General features: G+C 57.7%; 1 protein-coding gene across 1 annotated transcript in view; it reads right to left on the bottom strand.

Annotated features, from left to right (window-relative positions):
- The window catches only part of LOC119524492 (obscurin-like), a gene marked incomplete at its 5' end in the record, with an annotated part of 40655 nt that overhangs the window by 8620 nt on the left and 13804 nt on the right, over nt 1-18231 (bottom strand). Inside the window, 13 exons of the mRNA XM_037823195.1 lie at nt 48-320; nt 8791-8866; nt 9018-9214; nt 9614-9886; nt 10368-10640; nt 10733-10999; nt 11184-11450; nt 12267-12530; nt 12836-12843; nt 13425-13680; nt 14803-15066; nt 15411-15674; nt 16814-17077. Coding sequence (XP_037679123.1) covers nt 48-320; nt 8791-8866; nt 9018-9214; nt 9614-9886; nt 10368-10640; nt 10733-10999; nt 11184-11450; nt 12267-12530; nt 12836-12843; nt 13425-13680; nt 14803-15066; nt 15411-15674; nt 16814-17077 — 2946 coding nt within the window. The remainder of the gene's footprint in view (nt 1-47; nt 321-8790; nt 8867-9017; nt 9215-9613; nt 9887-10367; nt 10641-10732; nt 11000-11183; nt 11451-12266; nt 12531-12835; nt 12844-13424; nt 13681-14802; nt 15067-15410; nt 15675-16813; nt 17078-18231) is intronic.

Here is an 18231-nt window from a genome sequence, read left to right as displayed (position 1 = left end):
GGGTCCCAGAGGCTGAGGGGGCCTCCCACTGTCTGCAGCGTGGTCACCTCGGACTGTGAGGAACGCCGAGGTCACCATGTCCCCAGCCAGGAAGGTCACCCGGCAGCTGTCCTGCGGCCGCAGGTTCTTGAGCAGCAGCAGGTGCTGCCGGCCGTCCTCAAAGTAGACCATCTCTGCATTCTCTGAGGTGTGCACCGGCTCGTCGTCCAGCAGCCAGCTGTGGGCAGCCACCTCGGGCTGGGACAGGTGGCACTCAAAGAGCGCCTCACCACCCTCCAGCGCCTCCACATTCTCCAGGCCCCGCACCACCGTGTTCTTGGCTGCAGAGGAGAGGACACAGCCTCAGGGCCCGTCCCGGCTCCTCCGTCTGCCCTGCCCTCCTTGGCTGTCACTGTGGAACAGCTCTGCAAGTGACCGTGGGCCCCCCACCCTGGGATCACCAAAGGGAAGCCATGTCTGGTGTTCCTCAGGGCCCCACAGCCCAGCAAATGAGAGCCTCATCGACAGCACAGCTGGTATCTGGAAAAGGCCCTTTGGTGCCTTCTGGCCGACAAGGTGCCAGGCCCACATCCCCGTGGCTCCCAGGAAGCTCAACCACTCGATGCCAAGTCTGCCTTCCTCCCCCTCATCTGTGGTCTCCCCTTCTCTCTTTAATTCTCTCCAATAATCACAGACACGGATGTTTAATCAGTGACCACATTTGTCAAGGGAGGAGCCATGCTCCCACGATGAGCTGAACAACTGGCCTGAGCTGTAGTCATAGGGGACTTCCTGGAGAAGGAGGAGCTCAGAGCCAAGCCGAGCAGGGCGACTGAGGTGGGCAGGGGGCGTGTTCCAGGCAGGAAGAGGACAGATGAGGGGTGCACGGGGGACAGCGGGGGGCCACGTGGGAGCGAGGTCAGGCAGGAAGGAGTGCAGGTGACCAGGAGCTGGCCTGGATGCTGGGGAGGGGTCTGGCCTTGACCCAGGTGACAAGGGAGCCACAGCAATCAGTGAGCCAGGGGGCAGGGCGTGGAGACACGAGTAAGACGGTTTTCCAGTATCCCCGCTCCCAACAGCCCCGACCCCCAGCGCTGACTGCCGGGTGGGGGTCCGGGAGCCAGAAGCTCTGACGGGGCTTCCCAGCTCACTGTGCAAGGCCGACACCCATCCCAGGGCACACGGTGTTGCTCTAGAGAGGGGAGGAGAAGAGGCACAAAGCCTCTGGACTGTCCCCAGTGAGCCCCTCCTCCAGCCTCCCTCTGCACCACGGGACATCACTGCACCAGCCAGGCTTTGAGGAAATGCATGTCCCTGAGATGGCCGCGGGCCATTTGCACCGGACAGCACCGGAGGAAGACAATGGGGAGCTGCCCACTGGGCCCCACCGGGCAGGGAGGGAAAGCACAGCACCCCTGTCCACTCCCACACACTCCCGGCATCGGCGAGAGTGTCACTGCTGCATGAGGCTTTCCAACAAAATCCTACATCCTGCCTGCCCTCTATCCTCACCAGTCTACACCGTTCTCCATACGGCTCCGAAGGATCTGTGCAAAACGTTTGCTGCATCTGCTCAAAACTGCCCACACACTCTCACCTCCCTTGGAGCAATAGCATGAATCGTTGCAGGGGTCCCAAAGCCCCGGGGGGTGGTCCCCCATCTCCTCTTCCCTGGCTCTCCCCACGCAGCCAAAGTGTGCTTACCCTGCCACTCAAAAGGGTCTCCCCCTGAGGTCCCCGTGCCCTGGCTTGGACGGCTCTTCCTGGCTGTCGTCGTTTACCCTATTTAGCGCCGCAGCCTTCCCCGCACCCACCATCCACCCCAGTCCCCGCTGCTTCCCTCCACAGCCCTCATCACAGCAATCCAGCAAATTATGCATTTTCCTTATTGACCTTGTTTTATCCTCTCATTCCCTCACTGCAATGCCAGCCCAGTAAAGGGAGGGATTGCTGTCTGCTTTGTTCCCATAGCAAAAAATAAATAAATAAGGCAAAGTGCTAAAAAAATTAGCCGTTGCATTAACAAGAAAATCGAGGACGGGGTGACGTCATCTGCAACCCAGTTCCACCTGCTGATTCTGGCTCGGACCACCCCTGACGACGGGGCCTCCAACCTGCAGCTCACAGCCCACCTGGGGCAGCTTCATGGTCTTCAGATAGGAAGTGACCACCCTCAGGGGATGTGGCCCCACGGCCCTGCCTGGTCCACTGTCCCAGGGGACACTGGGGTCAGCGAGAGTGGCCCAGGAAGGGACACACTGGAACCTGCACCCAGGACAGGTGGGACTCAGCTCTCCCGCCATGGGACTACAGTCTCGCCACTGGTCCTGTCTGGGCCCCGTCCGAGACTCTCCCGTCTATCTGTCCACATCTCCTGGCAGGGCCTGCTCTCCCCGCTGGGTGCCTGCCCTTCCACCTTCTCTGCAGGTGCTCTGGGTGCAGAGTCCGGAGGAGAAGCCTCAGCCCAGAAACGGGGGAATGGGGGGAATGGGGTCTGGGAAGGGGGCTCAGGTCCCGGTGCAATGGCAGCCAAAGCCAGGCTATTTTAGACCTCTTTCCAGCACGGCTGCATCTGTAGACGGCTGGGAACGCTCGGCCTACGTGCTACGCTCTCGCACGTTCTCTCCAGCGGCCTTGCTCCTCTGGCTCGTGCCCCCACCTGCCTGGAGCTCCGGACTGCCCTACCTGCCGGCCTCACCTTGCACTTGCAGCAGGGCCACCACGCGGGTGCCCGCGGCCTCACAAGAATAGATGCCGCTGTCGCAGGGCAAGGCCGGCCGGATGGTCAGCCTGGCCACGTTCCAGTCCTGCTCTACGATGACCCGGCGCCCGTCGGCGCAGACCTCTTGCTCGTTCATCTTCCACGTGGCCTGCACGGGCCGCGAGTACTGGCAGAGGAGCTCGGCCGTGCCGTCCTCCTCCACCACCAGGTCCCGCATGGCACTGACCACTTCCACCGAGGGATCTGTCAGCCAACACGCCGGGACATGCGTCAGGACGGCCCACCCGTCTGCGGCCGGCGAGGGTGGCATCAGCGGCTGCAAGCGCAGGCTGCAAGCATGGGGTTGCGGAGCTGCAGGGCTTGGGCCACGGCAGGGGAGGTGGGTGCTGAGCACGGCAAGGCACCTGGGGGTGCTGCTGCCCAAGGAGACATGACCACATGGGCCCAGGGCCCTCGCCTCGGGGCCCCACAAATCCCTCCACCCGGGTTCTGCACTTCACTGAGCTCACGCTGCCTGCAAGGGACAAAGAATACTCCCTACTAAAAGTTCCCTGTCCTGGCTCAGGTCCCAGAGCTGCTGCTAGGCACGCTGCCCTGACGCCCCTGCCCCCCGTCCTTGCTTGGCCCCCACATCAGGGGCCTCACAAAGCCCATCTGTGCCGGTTTGAGTGTATTGTGTTCCCCAAATGCCATTATCTTTGTGGTCTTGTGTGGGGCAGATGCTTGGGTGCTGGTTGGATTTGCTTGGAGTGTGCCCCACCCAGCTGTCGGTGATAATTTTGATGAGATGTTCCCAAGGAGGTGTGGCCCCACCCATTCGGGGTGGGCCTTGATCGGTGGAGCTATATAAATGAGCTGACTCAAAGAGGAAAGAGAGTGCAGCTGGGAGTGATGTTTTGAAGAGGAGCAAGCTTGCTAGAGAGGAATGTCCTGGGAGAAAGCCATTTTGAGGCCGGAGCTTTGGAGCAGATGCCAGCTGCCTTCCTAGCTAACAGAGGTTTTCCGGAGGCCATTGGCCATCCTCCGGTGAGGGTACCCAATTGCTGATGTGTTACCTTGGACGCTTTGTGGCCTTAAGACTGTAATTGTGTAGTGAAATAAACCCCCGTTTTATAAAAGCCTATCCATCTCTGGTGTTTTGTATTCTGCAGCATTAGCAGACTAGAACACCATCCGTCAGCCCAGCATCACATCTCCCAGGCCTTCCTGAGGCCCCCTGAGACCAATGCCCCCATCTCATCTCCACTTGTTGAAACTCTACTCAGCAAATGATGGTTAGCCCTTTAAACCAGGATGAGATTTCCCAATTCCCGAATTGCGACATAGACATATGACTTGCATTTCTAATCGTAAAGTACTCAGAGTCAGTTAATTATAGAAGTCGTGCTCACCCATCTCTGGCTCTAGCACCACCGCACTGCCAGGCCCCCCTGACCCCAGGGGTCCCATAAGAACCCCATCAGTGAATGCACCAGGCAAAGCAGGACTGGGGAGCTGTCCTGGGGGTGTCTGGAACACCCCTATGAGGAGTGGGGTGAACAGGGGTGCTGCAGCCCCTCTGCCCAGGACTACAGAGCCCACAGCTGCAGGAAGCAGACATATGAAGGGGCCGTGCCAAGCCGGGTGCCGGGACCCAGGGCCAGGGAAGCCCCTGGAGGGGCCCAGGGAGACTGCTTTTGCCCAGTCCCTCTGTCCCAGCCAGAGGGGATCTGCGAGCCGGCCTGCAGGGGCAAGCTACACAGGGCCAGGGCACGCTCAGAGAGCTGAGCCCCAGATGGCAGGGGTTGGGCAGGTGGGCAGCGCCTGGGGCCTGCAGAGCAAGTGGGAGCTGGGTCTGCCTTCCGGGTCCCCCTCTCTCCCCTGAGCTCATGAAGTGAGAGCAGCAACAGACCATCCCTGAGGACAGAGCCATGGGGACTATGCCCAGTCCATGCTCGGCTCCTGACCCACCCTCTACTGGGTGCCACAGGAAGCGTGCAAGAGCAGGGAGCACAAGCACAGCGTGGCGGGGGCTGGAGAGGGGCCGAGCAGCCCCCTCAGCCGATACCTTTGATCAACAACTTGGCCATGGAGACCAGGGGCCCCGCCCGGAAGGTGACGGTGCCCGAGTCAGAGACCCCCAGGCCCGAGAGTGTGAGCGAGTGCACAGTGCCTCTGTGCACCGCCATGGAGCTCTGCAGGCCACTCTGCAGTAGGGTCCCGTCCAGCCACCAGCGGGCCTCCAGGCCCCCTGTGTGGGACACCTCGCAGGAGAACGTGGCCACCTCCCCCGCGAAGACGTCCACGTTGTGCAGGCCACGCACCAGGCGCAGCACGGCCTCTGAGTGACAGGGCGAGAAGAGGGGCCAGGCAAGGGGCTGGGGGTCAGCAAGGGGCTGGGAGGGAGCTCAGGGAGCAGCGGGCCCAGCTCACCATCCTGCACCCACACACCCCAGATGGAGGACTTGCGTTCGTGCCCTTCTCAGAAGGTGAGATGCTGGGCCAGCCAGGGAGAGGGAGTGGGGGAAGCAGAGGCTCTGCGGCCCACCCAGAGAGGATGGAGGGTCTGCCTCAGGGGTGTGCAAGCACCTTCCAGCCCTCAAATTCTGGGGGCAACTGCTCCCTACCTCTGCTACACAGAGGGGCTTGAGCTCAGGAAGCTTCACAGAGACCGCCTTGGCCCACTCCAGCCCTCCACCTACACCCACTGCCATCCTTTCCACCTCTCAGATACGTTCCCAACCCGTCCTCAGATGGTGACCAAGAGCCCTGAGGGATCTTGGCCAGCCCCCCCAATCTGCCACAGGGGAGAGAGAAAAAGAGAGATCCAGCATGTAGCTGGGGAAAACCAAAGGCTCCTACTTCTACCTGTTGTCTGAGGCTGGAAAGATGGAAGCATTGCCCCCTGCCCCAGTCTCACCCTCAGATGGGAAGATTGTGTATCCCTGTGTATATACCCCTGAGCCCCTTTCCTATCTAGCCCCCACACTCTGCAATCCTGGGGGATGCCTCATAAAGAGATGAAGCTGGACAACCTCTTCCCACAACCCTCCCGCCCCTCATGCCCTGGTATGAGAAGGTGGAGGACAAGGGTCAGAAGGGGACGAGAGAGCTCTCAGAGTCACCAGGACAATCCCCTGGCAGGGCAGGATGGCTCTAATGTCCTTCTCGTTTCTTCCTCAGCATGCACCATCAACACCCCAGCACCAGCCCCACACTGCTTCCTCAACTGCGTTCTCGACGGGCTCACCATCCCAGCTCCTGCTCCACCAACTCCCCCTCACTGGTCCCCAGCACTGGATCCAAAGCTTGACTGTCAGGCCACGCACCTGGACATCCATTCAAACATGCTCATGCCTAAGCCCTGCCCAGGGAGATCCGGGCATGGCACTGTGGGCTGGGGCTGGGCATCCATCTGTGAGTAGGCTCACACAGGCTTAAGCCCCCTGCTCAGCTCCATGCTGCCCCCACGCAGCTGCCCACCCCAATGACTGCACCAGACTCTCCCTGCCTTTGCTCAGGACACCCATGAAACTCCTATTCCACCACACAACTTGAGGGGACTGGCACTGTGGAGCCACAGAACTGACCATGTTCCTCTACCCCTGTGACTCAGGAATCTGGGACAGGAGGACATACTCTGTCTCCAAGTCCAGCTCCCCAAGCAGATCAGGGGATTCCTGGGGACAAAATTATATTTGGTTCACCTCAAGGTCTGGAATATGGCAAAAGATAGGGGCACAGATGATTTGTTTGATGGATGGATGGATGGATGGATGGAAAGATGAATGAAAATATGGACAGATGGATGCATGGATGGACAGAGGGTACATGGAGAGTGTATGGATAATGGATGGAGGGATGGATGGTGGATGAGTGAATGGATGGTGAACTGATGGTGATTAGAGATGAATGGATGGTGGGTAGATGGATGGTAGATGGACAGGTGGGTGGATGGAAGAATGATGGGTGGATGGGCAAATGATGTGGATGGGTGGATGGGCAGATGACGGGTGGATGATGGGTGGGCAGATGGATGGTGATGGATGGATGGATGGATGATGGATAGATGGATGATGGATGGATGGATAATAGGTGATGATGGGTGGATGGGTGAATGATAGGTGGGTGATGGGTGGATGGTGGATAGATGGATGATGGATAGACAATGGATGGATGGATGGTTGGGTGAATGATGGGTGGGTGATGAGTGGATGGTAGATGAAGGGATGATGGATGGATGGATGATGGATGGATGGATAGATGATAGGTGATGATGGGTTGATGGGTGAATGATAGGTGGGTGGTGGGTGGATGGGCAGATGATGGGTGGATGATGGGTGGGTGGCTAGTGGATGGATGGGTGATGGGTGGATGGATGGATGATAGCTGCTGATGGGTGGATGGGTGAATGATGGGTGGGTGATGGATGGGCAGATGGGTGAATGATGGGTGGGTGGATGATGGATGGATGGATGGATGCATGTATGATCGGTGATGATGGTGGATGGGCGAATGAGGGGTGGCTGATAGGTGGATAGTGGAAGGATAGATGATGAATGGATGGATGATGGATGGATGGATGACGGGTGGGTGGATGGTGGATGGATGGATGATGGGTGGGTGATGGATGATGGGTGGATGGATGGTGAATGGATTGTTTATGGGTGGATGGATGGATGATGGGTGGATGGGCAGATGACGTGTGGATGGATGGTGGATGGATGGATGATGGGTGGATAATGGGTGGGTGGATGGTGGACACATGGATGATGGATGGATGGCTGATGGGTGGATGGTGGATGGATGGATGATGGGTGCATGATGGATGGATGATGGATGGATGGTGGATGGGTGGATGATGGGTGGTTTGGCAGATGACGGATGGATGATGGGTGAATAGGCAGATGCTGTGTGGATGGATGGTGGATGGATGGATGATAGTTGGGTGGATGGTGGAAGGATGGTTTATGGGTGGATGAATGGATGATGGGTGGATGATGGGTGGGTGGATGGTAATGGGTAGATTATGAGTGGGTGGATGGGTGGATGTGTGGATGCGTGGGTGGATGAGTGGATGGATGATGAGTACATCACAGGCAGATGGATGGTGGATGGGTGGATGGAAGGTGGATGGGTGGATGATGGATGGGTGGATGATGGGTGTGTGGATGGTGGATGGGTTGATGATGGGTGGGTAGATTGGTGGATGGATGATGGGTGGATGACGAGTGGATGGGTGGATTATGGGTGGATGATGTGCAGGTGCATAGGTAGATGGTGGATGGGTGGATGATGGGTGCATGGATAATGGATGGGTGGATGATTGGTGTATGGATGGTAGATGGGTAAATGATAGGTAGATGGTGGAAGGGTGGATGGTGGATAGATGGTGGATGGGTGGATGATGTGTAGGTGTGTTGGTAGGTGGTGGAATGGGTGGATGATGGGTAGATGGATGGTGGATGGATGGAATGATGGGGTGAACACCACTTTGAGAACCAGGAGCATGAAAGCAGCATAAGGGCCCTCAGGGCCGGGCACTAGCTTTTGACCAGCTCTGGGGACAAGGTGCAACCCAATTTGAAGGCAATGTCCTTAAAATCCTATTTGCACACCTGAAGCCATGTACAATATCCATGGATTTACACACGTTATGGGTCAGCTATTCCCTTACCACGCACAAGCCTGTCATCTGTGCAGATGTGTGTTAACACGGACAGGTGTATGTGTGCAAGTGTTTGGGCCACAGGGGTGGCTGTCTGACAGCTATGCCTCCACCTCAGTCCCAGGCCCACAGCAGGCTGCTCATCACCTCCCTCCTGTTGGCAGCACTCATTCAGAGCAGGGGCTCCCAATACAGAATTTCCTGAGGCAACTTTCACCAACCAAACCCAGTGGCCCAGCCTGGCCATAGCTTTACCAGACAGAAATGAGACAATCGCCAGCCCCAGGGCAGGCTCTGTGTCGGAAAGCTTGGGTTTCTGGCTGCATCCCACCTCCAACAGCTGCCAGCGGGTGCTGACCCATTGAATAAGAGGCTGTGGTGCCAGAAAATGCAGATGCCTGCAGACAGAGAGGCTGGGCTGGGCCTGAGAGGGGCTGCTCACCTGTGACCTTCAGCTGGGCCTGTGAGCTACACGAGCCCACCTGGAAACTGACAGTTCCAGCATCTTCGAGGGTCACCTAAGGAAGGAGAGATGGAGATGCTTAGTCTCTGCAGCCTGCCTGACTGCCTCCAGCAAGCCTCCTCTGGGTGGAGTGGAGCTGGAGCTGACCCCGGGCTCTCCCCTCCCAAGCTCCAGGTTGGTGGAGGCAGCTCCCAGATGAGGCCCACCTTGTGCAGAGTGAGAAGATGCAGCGTGCCATCCTCCACTGTGATGTCGTTCATCTCATTGGCCTGCAGGGGCACCCCTCCCAGCGTCCAGCGTGCCTCCTGGCTGGGGGCCCGTGACAGCCGGCACCAGAAGTGGGCGTCCTGGCCCTCGCTGAGCTGCACATCCTGCAGGGGCTCCACCACGGCCACCTCAGGCACTAGGCACGGGGACGCACGGGCGTCAGCCTCGGGGGGCTCCACTCCACCGTCCTCGGGTCTGCCCCCAGCACCCTGCCCCAATTCTGGAAGACACGGCACCCATGAGAACCACTCTCAGCTCCTTCCATCTACTGGCAAGGGCTGTGGCCTGGGCACCGACTGACAGAGGTGGTGGTGATCGGGGGCTGCATTCGGGGGTGAGAGAGCTCACTGCTATCTGCCCCACCAGCCGGACTCACCCTCAGGCTTAGGACGCCACGCATAAAGCACCCTCCAGTCTGACACCCACCTTGAAACTGCCCACGGGCCCATCTCCCCACCTGCTCCAAGCCCCCAAGGGCAGGCAGCCTGTCTCTGCCCCCGATGGGGAAAATTCTCGCCCCCCAGCGCCCCACTACCTCGGACGGTGAGCTGGGCAGAGGACGTGCAGGGGCCCACGTGGAAGGAGACGGTGCCCGCGTCCTCGGACGTGACACCCTTCAGCCGCAGCACGTGGGTGCGGCCGTCCCGCACGGCCACCTCGGTCACCTCGTTGCTCTGCAGGGGCAGGCCCTGGAGCCGCCACTGCACATCCGCGGCCCCGGCTCGCGACACCTCGCAGCTGAACTCCACGTCCTCGTCAGCCTGCACCTCGGCATCGGACAGTCCCCGCACGATGGTCACCTTGGGTTCTGGGGGCAGGAGAGGGTGATCTGTCACCAGGCTGAAGCCCTCAGGGAACAGGAGCTGAGCCCAGAGCAGAGGCTTCCAGGCTGAGCTCATGCACCTCCTCCTCCTCCTCCAGGAAGCCTTTCTGGCAACCCTCGCGCTCTCCCTGCACCACGGCTTGCGTGTACCCCACATGGCATCTGCTACTTCTCCCATGAGCTCTGCAGGAGCTCTCCTAGATGAGGGGCAGGCAGATCTGGCAGCCAGATCCACCATGGCCAGGAGAGGTCTTCAGGGAAGACCCCTGAGAACTCAAGAGATGGCAGGCCCATGCCAGTCTGCCCCACCAGCCAACTAGAGGGCAGGAGGCAAGACAGAGTATGGGGGCCACAACCACAGCTTCATCCTTGTTTCAGGGTGTCAACGTGGGGTGTGGTGCAAAGATGAAGGAGGGGAAGAGCTTGTAACCCAGCGGATGGGGACAGAGGATGGGACTGGGCTCACCTCTGACCTTGACAGAGGCCACGGTTTTCTGGCCGCCCACCACACAGGTGTACTCGCCCGTGTCCTCGGCCTCGAGCCCATGGATCAGCAGCTCACACATGGTCCCCTGGCACCGCATCTCGAACTTGGGGTCCTCAGGGAGTGCCACGCCCTCCTTGAGCCACTGCACAGGGCCACTCAGCTCAGCCTCGCTCAGCTCGCAGCTCAGCCGGGCCATGCCGCCCACCTCCTGCTCCGTGCTCTGCAGACAGGTCTTGAACTTGGGTCTGGGAGCTGGGGAGCAAGGGAGGGGACACTCAGGGCCAGTAGGGCACCTGGAGGCCACCCCCAGCTCCAGGGGATGCGGCAGGCAGCCATGGGCTCACCACGGACCACGAGGCTGGCCGTGCTCTGCCGGAGCCCCACGTCACAGGTGTACTCGCCCGCGTCCTCCTGCTCGGCGCCACACACGAGTAGCTCCGCAACCCTGCCCTCCTGCACCATCTGGTACTTGGAGCAGGGGAACAGCTGCAGGGCACCCTTGCGCCACTCCACGCTGGCACCCGCCTGGCTCAGCTCGCAGCTCAGCCGGGCCGTCGTGCCCTCGTCCACCTCCTGGGCCTGCAGCTCCTGCAGGAACCCCACAGGCACGGCTGCGGGGAGGGGCGGGAGGGCAGAGCCTGAGGGCGGGTCCTCCCCAGAGCACATTCAATCCAGACTTGGAGGACCCCAGACCCCAGGGCGGCTCTCAGGGATCAGCCCCATGGCACACCGGGACTGTGCAGCCCCAAGCACGGCGGGGGGATGGGTCTCAGCTAGCCAGCTGTCTAAGCCCACCTGTGACGGTGAGGGTGGCCCTGGTGGTCTGAGGGCCGCAGGTGCAGCTGTAGTCCCCGGCATCGTCCCGGTGCACGTCCCGCAGCAGCAGCTCAGCCACGGGGCCCCTCCGCCGCCTCTCCAGCCTCCCATCAGCCTGCAGCTCCAGGCCGCCCTTGCTCCAGGACACAGTGGCGTCCGGCTCAGACAGTTCACACTGCAGATGGGCCGTGGAGCCCTCTTCCACCTGCAGGTTGTCTAGCGCCCTCCAGAACGCCACCTGTGGGGCTGCAGGGGTGCACAGGGCAGGACGAGGCAGGGGTCAGCTGCAAGACCACCCCCGAACCAAACCCTGCCTGCCCCAGACCCCAGCCAGCCCCAGACCCCGGCCAGCCCCAGGTGTGTGGGAGCTCAGGGGTGCGTTGGCGCCTGGGTCCAGGTTTGTTTCAAGAGTAAAATAGGGAAAAAAGAGGAGTATCTTGGGGAGGGGGCCTCAGATCTGACCCAGCGCTTTCCTCAGGCCTGTCTTCCACAAGGGAGCCACAGGGCAGGGCTATGTCCCCCTAAACCCATAGAGTAGGACTGTGTCTCCAGAGACCCTGAGGAGGGGCTGTGTTCCCCACAGCACCCACAGTTCAGAGCCATGTCCCCTGAGACCCCTGTGGTCAGGGCTGTGTCCCCTCACATCCTCAGGTCAGAGCCAAGCCCCTTCAGACCTGGAGGTGGGACAGACACATTTCATCTAGAAAGGAGGGAGCTAGACTCTAGGGGCCCACCTCTCCTTCCAGGACATCCTGCTCCCTAAAAAGGACATAAGAAACTTGGGTTGAGCTACACAGCAGGACACTCAGATGACAGCAGAGAGCACATTTTGGGTCAATGGGAAGATGGGCAGCGGAAGGGAACCACCACCACGGTCAGCTACTTCAACTTATTTGGAGAGAATCAGGACCCCAGACCCAAGGAGCATGTGTCATGACAAGAAAGCAGGCAGAAGGCAGGGGCAAGGATGCAAGGCACGGAGGGCAGGTGGGACAAACAGGGAGTGAGCCAGTGGGGGCGCAAGGCTAGGGACATGGTGGGAGAAACCCATGCAGTCTGTACCTGTCACAGTCAGCGTGGCCGAGGTCCGCTCCTGCCCACATACACACGAGTACTCCCCAGCATCCACCATGGCCAGGCCACAGATCTCCAGCTCACACACAGCCCCGTCCTGCCTCAGGCTGTATCTGCCCCCAGCTTGGAGGGTCTCAGAGCCCTTCCTCCACTCCACGGGGGCTGCCTTGCTCAGCTCACACCGCAGTGTGGCCGTGGACCCTTTCATGGCCTCTTCATTCTTCAGATACTCTGTGAACTTGGCGGGCAAAGCTGGGGAGTCAGAAAGACACAGAAAACATCAGATGCTCTGGAGCAAAACAAAGAGAAAGGACATGGACAATGCCAAGAGAGGACACAACAGCCAAAAGGATATGGGCCATGTGCTGGATATGCCGAGTGCAGGCTGGAGGACTCCACCAGCCACTGGACCGAGGAACAGAGCAGCCAAGAACCATGACAAGGACTAAGAGGCGGTATGGACAGTGGAAAGCACAGATGTGGCGAGACCAGAGTACAAAGGAAAGAGAGCACAGAAATGACGTGCAGATCACCAGCTGACCACACATGGTCTTTACCCCTCACGCTCAACATGGCCGAGGTCATCTCCTGCCCACACACACACGAATACTCCCCGGCATCCACCATAGCCAGGCCATGGATCTCCAGCTCACAGACAGCCCCGTCTTGCCTCAGGCTGTATCTGTCCCCAGCTTGGAGGGTCTCAGAGCCCTTCCTCCACTCCACAGGGGCCACCTTGCTCAACTCACAGCGCAGCGTGGCCGTGGCCCCTTCGGTGGCCTCTTCATTCATCAGACCCTCTGTGAACTTGGCGGGCAGGGCTGGGAAGAGCCAAACAATCAAGGACAACATCAAACCCACCTGCAGGACCTTTGAGTCCAGGACATGGACATCCACCAAGGACCACACACGTCAAAGAACAAAGGGGGAACAATGAATGCACAGATGGTGACAGAACAGAGGTAAAAGGGATGTATGTGAACATCGTGACATCACTGGCTGAGAACATAGGGTATGGACAGACCCTCAGGACCCCCACTGGAGAGAGCAAACATCCACAGAGCTGCCACAGGGACTTGGGCACAGATGGAGGCACAAAGTGGACACGTGACATGATGTACAGACACCAGCCACAGGTCAGGTGACCACAACCTGGCAGAGGTCCTCTCCTGGCCGCACACACACGAGTACTCTCCAGAATCTTCCACAGCCAGGTCATGGATCTCCAGCTCACATATGGCCCCATCCTGCCTCAGGCTGTATCTGTCCCCAGCTCTGAGGATCTCAGAGCCCTTCCTCCACTCCACTGGGGCCGCCTTGCTCAGTTCACACTGCAGAGTGGCTGTGGCCCCTTCTGCGGCCTCCTTGATCTTCAGTTCTTGGATGAACCGAGCAGGCAAAGCTAGGAAGGGTCGCATGGAAAGAAGGCATCAGAGTCTCTGGAGGACTTGGAGACAACACCTGAACACACCCAGAAGGGGACAGACACAAGTAGCTGGAGACCCGTGGGGAGAGAGTGGACCAGTGTTTCCCAGCATGGTCTTCCTGCGTAGAATGAGCAGGAGTCGACTCCATCCCAATGCTCTCCTCTTTCCAGAGGACTTTTTGTCCTCACCCATGATCTTTGATTACCATGTTGGCACTGATCTCTTCTGCCTCTAGAGCTGAAAGCCAGGTCTCTTCCAAGCTCTCAATCCATGAATCCAATGATGTGATGACATCTCCACCAGGAGACATGACAGAAGATACTTCCAGGGCATCACGTCCCACCTGCCCTCAATGTATTTATTCCCTCACAGATGTGCTTTCCATCTTGGGGCAGGTACCCCCCCCCCCCACTGCCTCACCCGTACCCACCTGGGCTCACCTGCCCATCCTATCCATAAAGAGCTCTCCTCCTTTGCTTTACCCATTCCTTCCTGGACCCTCATGGTTCTCTCCATCACAGCTGCCATTCTGTAGGCTCACATCCTCTGGACCTGGATGGACTCCAGTGTGGTCTCTCATCAACTCTCCCAGCCTCTATCTCTCTTCAACACCTATTCCAGACTAACAGCAGATGCAGCTTCAGAAATGACTGTTGACCAGGGTTCCTCTGTGGAAGCCTTTGAGCTCCATAGGACTCTGAGGGTGTCTGTCATCAGCCTCTGCCTGGTCTCTTAGACTCATGTCTTATTGCCAGACCCACCACTGGACCTCATCCTGGAGCCTTTCCCATTTCCTCTGGCCCTGGAGCCTGGTGAGTATATGCATAGCCTGCAGGTCCTGGTCAGATGCCAGCTGCTGGGCAGCTCTCCCTCATCACACCCTCTGTCACGGACCCTCTTTGGCCCCAAGACCAGCACTGTAGACCATCATCATGGGCTCTGCTGTCTTTTATAGTATATCCTGAGGACCAAGAGAGTGTGTTCAACCATAGTACACTCTCAATGGGTGGGTATGGAATGGATTAGACAGATGAGCAGTTGTGGAAAAGGGATAGCAACACAGAGAATTCATTTGCATGGCCAAACATGGTCTTTACCCCTCACACTGAGCCTGGCGGAGGTCCTCTCCTGCCCGCACACGCACGAGTACTCTCCAGAATCTTCCACAGCCAGGTCATGGATCTTCAGCTCACACATGGCCCCTTCCTGCCTCAGGCTGTATCTATCCCCAGCTCTGAGGATCTCAGAGCCCTTCCTCCACTCCACTGGGGCCGCCTTGCTCAACTCACAGCGCAGCGTGGCCGTGGCCCCTTCGGTGGCCTCTTCATTCATCAGACCCTCAGTGAACTTGGCAGGCACGGCTGGGAAGAGCCAATCAAGGACAACATCAAACCCACCTGAAGGACTTTGAGTACAGGACATGAACATCCACCAAGGACCACACACATGTCAAAGACAAACCATGAACAAACAATGGATGCACAGATGTTGAAGGAACAGAGGTAAAAGGAATGTACAGAAACATCATGACATTACTGGCTGAGAACACAGGGTATGGAAAGACCCTCAGGACCCCCACTGGAGACAGCACAGACATCCATGGAGCTGCCACAGGGACTTGGGCACCGATGGAGGCACGAGGTGGAGATGTGAACATTACGTACTGACACCAGGCAGAGGTCAGGTGACCACATGAGATTATTACCCCTCACACTGAGCCTGGCGGAGGTCCTCTCCTGCCCGCACATGCATGAGTACTCTCCAGAATCTTCCATGGCCAGGCCATGGATCTCCAGCTCACAGACAGCCCCATCCTGCCTCAGGCTGTATCTGCCCCCAGCTCTGAGGATCTCTGAGCCCTTCCTCCACTCCACGGGGGCCGCCTTGCTCAGCTTACACCGCAGCGTGGCTGTTGCACTTTCCATGGCCTCCTCATTCCTCAGGCACTCCATGAACTTGGTGGGCAGGGCTGTGAGGGTCAAAAATACAAAGACACATCACACTCTCTGAGCACATGGAAGATACAGGACATGGAAGACAGAAAGGGAAGACACGACATCCAAATGTACACAGGCCATATGCTAGATGTGGCAACCACATGCTGTGGATTCTGGCTTTCTTACAACAGCCCATGTATGTGTCAAGAGCATCTGGGAACCATGAAAGGTAATGGAACGTATTAGAGGTGGGGTAAAGTTCAGGTATGGTGGGAGCCCAGAGCACAAGAGCACGGGGGTGATGGACACACCAAGAAAGACATGACTTCCAAAGGAACAAAGGGAGAAACCAGCAATGGATACACAAATGGTGAGGGAGCAGACAACCCCAGAGGCACGGGGGACAGAATGGATGAAGGTGAACTTTTCACACCAACTAGCTGAGAAAACAAGGGTGCTGGCAGACCCTGGGGACCCTGTTAGAGAGACCATGGATAACTGGATTGCCCCAGGAGTTCAGACATAGATACAGTTAAAGGTAGAGACGTGGAACAGTACACAGACACCAGCCATGCTTCAGCTGATCATGTGTGGTCTGTACCCCTCACAGTCAGCTTGGCTGAGGTCCTCTCCTGCCCGCACACACACAAGTACTGCCCAGCATCTGCTGCAGCCAGGTCATGGATCTCCAGCTCACAAATCACCCCATCCTGTCTCAGCCTGTATCTGCCTCCAGATTTGAGGATCTCGGAGCCCTTCCTCCACTCTACAGGGGCCACCTTGTTCAGCTCACACTGCAGAGTGGCCGTGGCCCCTTCGGTGGCCTCCTTGGCCTTCATAGCATGGACAAACTGAGCAGGCAGGGCTGAGAAAGTCAGAAAGACATGGACACATCACATTCTCTGAACACAAAAAGACACAGGACATGAAAGACAAAGGCAGAAGACCAGATATGCAAATGGACATGTGTGAAAGCAGTTTGCTGATTCTGGCTTTCTTGATCCAGACTGTGTACATTTGACAGAGCAGCCATGAACCATGACAGAACAGGAAAGAATTGCACACAGAGGGAAGTGTGAAGGTGGTAGGACACAAGCACAAAGGGAACAGAGAACACAGAGATGATGTGCAGGCACCGGCCACAGTCCCACTGACCACTCTTGATCTTTACCCTTCACAGTCAGCGTGGCCGAGGTCCTCTCCTGCCCGCACACACACGAATACTCCCCAGCATCCGCCATAGCCAGGCCACGGATCTCCAGCTCACACACAGCCCCGTCCTGCCTCAGGCTGTATCTGCCCCCAGCTCTGAGGGTCTCAGGGCCCTTCCTCCACTCCACAGCGGCTGCCTTGCTCAGCTCACAATGTAGCGTGGCCATGGCCCCCTCCATGGCCTCCTTGGTCTTCAGAACTTGGATGAACTGGGCAGGCAAAGCTAGGAAGGGTCAAATGGATAGATGCCATCAGAGTCTCTGGAGGACACTGGGACAAGAGCTGAACTCACCCAGGAGGGGAAGCAGAAACACAAATATTGGAGGCACTTGGGGAAAGTGCAGACCAGTGTTTGACATTGTGATCTTCCCTCACCACTTGTAGTGGTGCACAGTGGCTACATCACAGGCTGCTCCTCTTCTCAGAAGTCACCTTGTCCTTCACCGTGATCTTTCATTACCAACTTGGCACCTATCTCTTCTGAACTTCGAGTTCCACTCCAGGTTGCTAATGAGCTCTCAACCCATAGATTCAATTATGTGATGGACACCATGACTGGAAGACTCAATGGACACTGCCACGACACATTGTCCCACCAGCCCTCACTGTCTTCCCTCGTAGATAGGCTTTCCACCTTGTAGTGGGCACCCACCCACCACTGCTTCAGCCCGTACTGACCTGAGCTCACCTGCACCACATCTCAGCCTTCACTGGGCTCTGCCTCCTCCATGTCAGCCATTGCTACATTCCCAACCTGGTCCCATTTGCTTGCTTCCATTCATCATGGCATCCACTCTCTTAAGTTTATATCACCTGGACCATGTTGGATCATGGACTCGGTGCCGGTTTGGATATATTACGTCCCCCCAAAAGCCATGTTCTTTAATGCAATCTTGTGGAGGGAGATTTACAACCCTTTTGGTTAGGGTAGAAACTTTCAGTTGAATGTTTCCATGGAGATGTGACTTACGCAACTGTGGGTGATACTTTTAACTAGATTGTTTCAATGGATGTCTGGCCCTGCCCACTCAGGATGGGTCTTAATTAGTTTACTGGAGTCCTTTAAAGGACACTCACACAGACAGCTGAGAGATGCTAAGAGAGATATTTGGAGAGAAGCTAAGAGCCAACACACTCACTGACACTTACAGATGCTTGGAGATATGGACAGAAGGACATTTGGAGATGCTAAGAAAATAACCCCAGAGTTTGCCCCAGAAAAGCTAAGTGAGGACCCCAGACACTTAGAGAGAAATGTCCTAGGAGAAAGAAGCAAGGGCACACAGGAGCTGAGAGAGGAACCAAGAGAGATTCCCAGAGACATTTTGGAGAAAGTCATTTTGAAACACAACCCTGGAGCAAACGACCAGCACATAA

This window comes from Choloepus didactylus (genome assembly GCF_015220235.1).
Source record: "Choloepus didactylus isolate mChoDid1 chromosome 11 unlocalized genomic scaffold, mChoDid1.pri SUPER_11_unloc10, whole genome shotgun sequence".
NCBI lineage: Eukaryota > Metazoa > Chordata > Mammalia > Pilosa > Megalonychidae > Choloepus > Choloepus didactylus.
This window is presented reverse-complemented; position numbering and strand designations above follow the sequence as displayed.